We start from the raw sequence: 3,611 nt of genomic DNA on the forward strand, positions 1-3,611 counted from the left end.
CAGTCCCTTATATTTCAATTCAATCCTCCCTCTTATGTAATTGGGGGCTAATTTGAAATCAAAAGGGTTAAATTGCACAAAATAAAAATTCAAGGACTAAAGTAAAAATTATAAAACAATACACTGCTTCACATTAAATTATGAGAAAGTATACAGTATTCTTTTCTAAATTCTTTACTGACTAATGCCTTTTAGCTTTATATATAATTAAAGAAATATAAAATCCTAAATTCTTATTTGAGAGACCCACTTTCTCTAAAATAATTATTTACTGATGATTTTGAGGGATATTTGTTGCTATCCTAAGGACCAAGGAGACGAGGAGCTGGGCTTGTCTGGTGTTTAGCCCACATTAAACAAATACTTGGGCTGGGCCTACATTTAGGACCCAGTCTAACAAAACTATCCGCGAGAAGGAAGCTAGGGTTTCAAACGCTCACTCGGATGCTATTTCTGTGAAGCTTAAAAAGAGAGAGAAAAAGGGGAAACGTTACTGGTGGTGGCCGCCGTCTTCTCTCCCAAGCAAAGAACAATTTTTTAAAAATGGTTACCTTCAGGGTATGTGACATTAACATCCTTAATTATATTATGTTGTTTTCCTCATTCATGGATCTAAACAGAAAGATGGTTGATTGTTTGTTTGTGGGGGAAAACAGTTTCACCAGTACCAGGTGGTCGGGAGAGCACTTCCAACACAGAGCGATGAGCATCCTAAGATCTACCGCATGAAGCTTTGGGCAACTAACGAGGTCCGTGCAAAATCCAAGTTCTGGTATGTATCTATTTTCACTTCTCTCTCTTTTTGTTTGCCATAATATCTGTCTTTGCTGCTCTCTAATATTTCGCTATCTCTGTGATGCCTCTTGTTGATTATAGGTACTTCTTGAGGAAGCTTAAGAAAGTCAAGAAGAGCAATGGACAAGTTCTTGCCATCAATGAGGTATGAGAGCTTATTTCGGCCTCTTTTTTTTTGAAGTATTTTTCATTTCTTTTTTTTTTGTATTTTTTACTGTTTAATTGACTAGTCTCCCTGATGGTATTGGCAAATGAAGTGGTGGTGAGTGATAGCTGTTGCTTGCTTTGTAATTCATGTATACTTGTGGTGTTGAATTTCCAGTTTTTGGCTTGCTTGAAACAAAGGCTGTGATGACTGTTTCCGTTCATTGTTTGCTGTTTATTCTTTTAATTGTTACATGAAGCATATGCTGACAAGTGGAATGAAAAACATGACCTATTTGAAATCTTATTGCACAGTTTCTTGGATTTTGTTACATTGCCTGTGGCATGTTGGATAACACGATTTATTAACTACGACAATAAGATTTGTGGCTTTTAGGTGTCCTTGCTATTTTTGCTCGATGTTTTTCTTGTTCTTCTTCAATCTTTAATTGGGCTTCTATGTTAAATCTTTGTCTGTGTTTTAAAGCTAGGAGTGGAAAATTTAAAACTAGAGGAGCATAAAAAGTTTCAAATTTCCCTTGCTTGGAGTTTCACAACTTAGGAGGCTAAAGAAGCTGTACACTAATTTCTCTTATATCTAGGTTCCTATGGGCATGTTTTGTGAAAAAGTTGTTTACCTTTTAGGATGCCCCATTAAGATTTATGGTCCAATAACTATTCATCTTCATTTGAGGTTATGAATTTCATAAGTTCTTATGTGCTAAACTCATGGTGTTGAGGGGTAGGAATGTTGTTTTTTGAAATGGTTGCATCTTCCTCAATTATTTGTTTGTGCTTTTAGAAAGTCAAAAACCTGTGCTAATTAATATTTGTCTACTTTTCTGTTCAAGTCATTTATTTGGGTCTCAATTATGTCATTTTAGTGTTTCCCCTAGACTTGGAGAGTTGTTCCAACTATATAATGATAAATCAGACCATATATTCTGATCTTTTGGAAAAATATGAATTGAACAGTCTTTGACTTGGTCTTTTGGCAATCTATCAAGTTTTGTATCTCCTTTGTAAGTGGTGAATTTATTCGCGTAACTCTGTATCTCTAAATAAAGTGGTGAGTGATATGTATCTTTAGAGTGGTGAGTTCTTCATTTTGTATCTGTATCTCTTTGGTTTTGTACCTTAGAGGTGAGCGAAAACTATAATTTGTGTGAATCACTTGTTACTTTGCGATATTCATACCATCCCGATATCATGGGTACATGAAATAAGCCTGTGACTTTTTAAGGAACACATAAAATTTACTTCCCTGGAAATAAATATCAGGGCCAAGGCCAATTCTATTCAGATGCTCAATGGCATAAAATACCTCAGTTTTTATGTGGTGTTGTGGGTCCCACCAATGCAAACATGTGTTGGTTGATCACATCAACTTGACCTGGTTATTCAGGTGGGTGCATGGAAATAAGCCTGTGATTTTTTATTTTGTTTCTTTAACTACTGGTATTAGTTTGTTAGAGCTTAAATTTACCAGTATTCATGTGATATGTAAAGTCTATGAGAGGATAACTTCGAAAGAATAATTTTGACTCCTAGTTTCTGCAGAAATGCATATGGATAATTGAGATTTTAATGTTACATTGATGAATCTTCTATATCTCTTTTGCTTGATACCTTTGTGGGCCAAAATTTCATATTAATTAAGGGAAGGATAATGTTAATTTGATGAATAAGCTAGTTAAATCCTTTAACAGGAAATGTGTCATTGGGGTACCTGTCCATTCCAATGTTGCTAGTTGCTTGGAATCATAATTCTTTTGCTTGGATTTAGATGCATTTTTTTATTAGCAAAAGTTGTGGTATTTGTAAATAAATTACCATGTGGAAGGACAGTTGCGGCATCTTCTAATAATTATTTTCTGATTGTAGATTTTTGAGAAGAATCCTACCACGATCAAGAATTATGGAATATGGCTGCGATACCAGAGCCGAACTGGTTATCACAACATGTACAAGGAATACCGAGACACGACCCTTAATGGTGCTGTTGAACAAATGTACACTGAGATGGCATCTCGCCATAGGGTGAGGTTTCCATGCATCCAAATCATCAAGACAGCTACCATCCCAGCTAAGCTTTGCAAGAGAGAGAGTACCAAGCAGTTCCACAACTCCAAAATCAAATTCCCATTGGTATTCAAGAAGGTTAGACCCCCATCCAGGAAGCTCAAGACAACATACAAGGCATCCAGGCCCAACCTGTTTATGTGATATGGTTGGTTGTTTTGCTGGTTTTTCTATTTCCGAGCATGTTAGCTATACTAGTTTGTTGAACTAGAGCAAATTTGATGCTAGATTTCTTGTTCGAATTGATTGCTTCTGGTGAGAGATTATATTGCTTTTGTTCACTCTTTCAAGTTTTAAAGATTACGTGATTTGTTAAGTTGCGTGTGAGCTCTATTTTCGTGGTGAATCTTTGTGTATGTATTTGATGTCACGATGAAAGCATTGGGGAGCCTTATTTTGGCTTCGCCAATTATAGAGAGCTGGGGCTGGCGGCTGGCGTTCCGCCTTATGATATGGTTTTCAAATGTTGTACAGAAGAAGGGGAAACCTCACCAAAGCATATTTACGTGAAAACATGTTCTATCAAACATTTTGGTATTAAGATGGTGATGCAGACACTTGTGGGGAGGCATTGGAAGCAATTCTCTGAA

General features: G+C 36.3%; 1 protein-coding gene across 1 annotated transcript; it reads left to right on the forward strand.

Annotated features, from left to right (window-relative positions):
- The first annotated feature begins 390 nt into the window (after positions 1-390).
- Positions 391-3,337, forward strand: LOC7463806 (60S ribosomal protein L18a). The gene is made up of 4 exons (XM_002317348.4): positions 391-558; positions 657-772; positions 877-940; positions 2,824-3,337. The coding sequence occupies exons 1-4, from the start codon at positions 544-546 to the stop codon at positions 3,163-3,165; spliced, it is 537 nt and encodes a 178-aa protein (XP_002317384.1). The 5' UTR covers positions 391-543; the 3' UTR covers positions 3,166-3,337.
- Positions 3,338-3,611: the final 274 nt, after the last annotated feature.

Source organism: Populus trichocarpa, chromosome 11 (assembly GCF_000002775.5).
Source record: "Populus trichocarpa isolate Nisqually-1 chromosome 11, P.trichocarpa_v4.1, whole genome shotgun sequence".
Lineage (NCBI taxonomy): Eukaryota > Viridiplantae > Streptophyta > Magnoliopsida > Malpighiales > Salicaceae > Populus > Populus trichocarpa.

Excerpts from the sequence above, each read along its gene's own strand:
- LOC7463806 (XM_002317348.4), top strand. Across the intron at positions 773-876 it reads CGTGCAAAATCCAAGTTCTG|GTACTTCTTGAGGAAGCTTA; the intron begins GTATGTATCTAT and ends TGTTGATTATAG. Across the intron at positions 941-2,823 it reads AAGTTCTTGCCATCAATGAG|ATTTTTGAGAAGAATCCTAC; the intron begins GTATGAGAGCTT and ends TTCTGATTGTAG.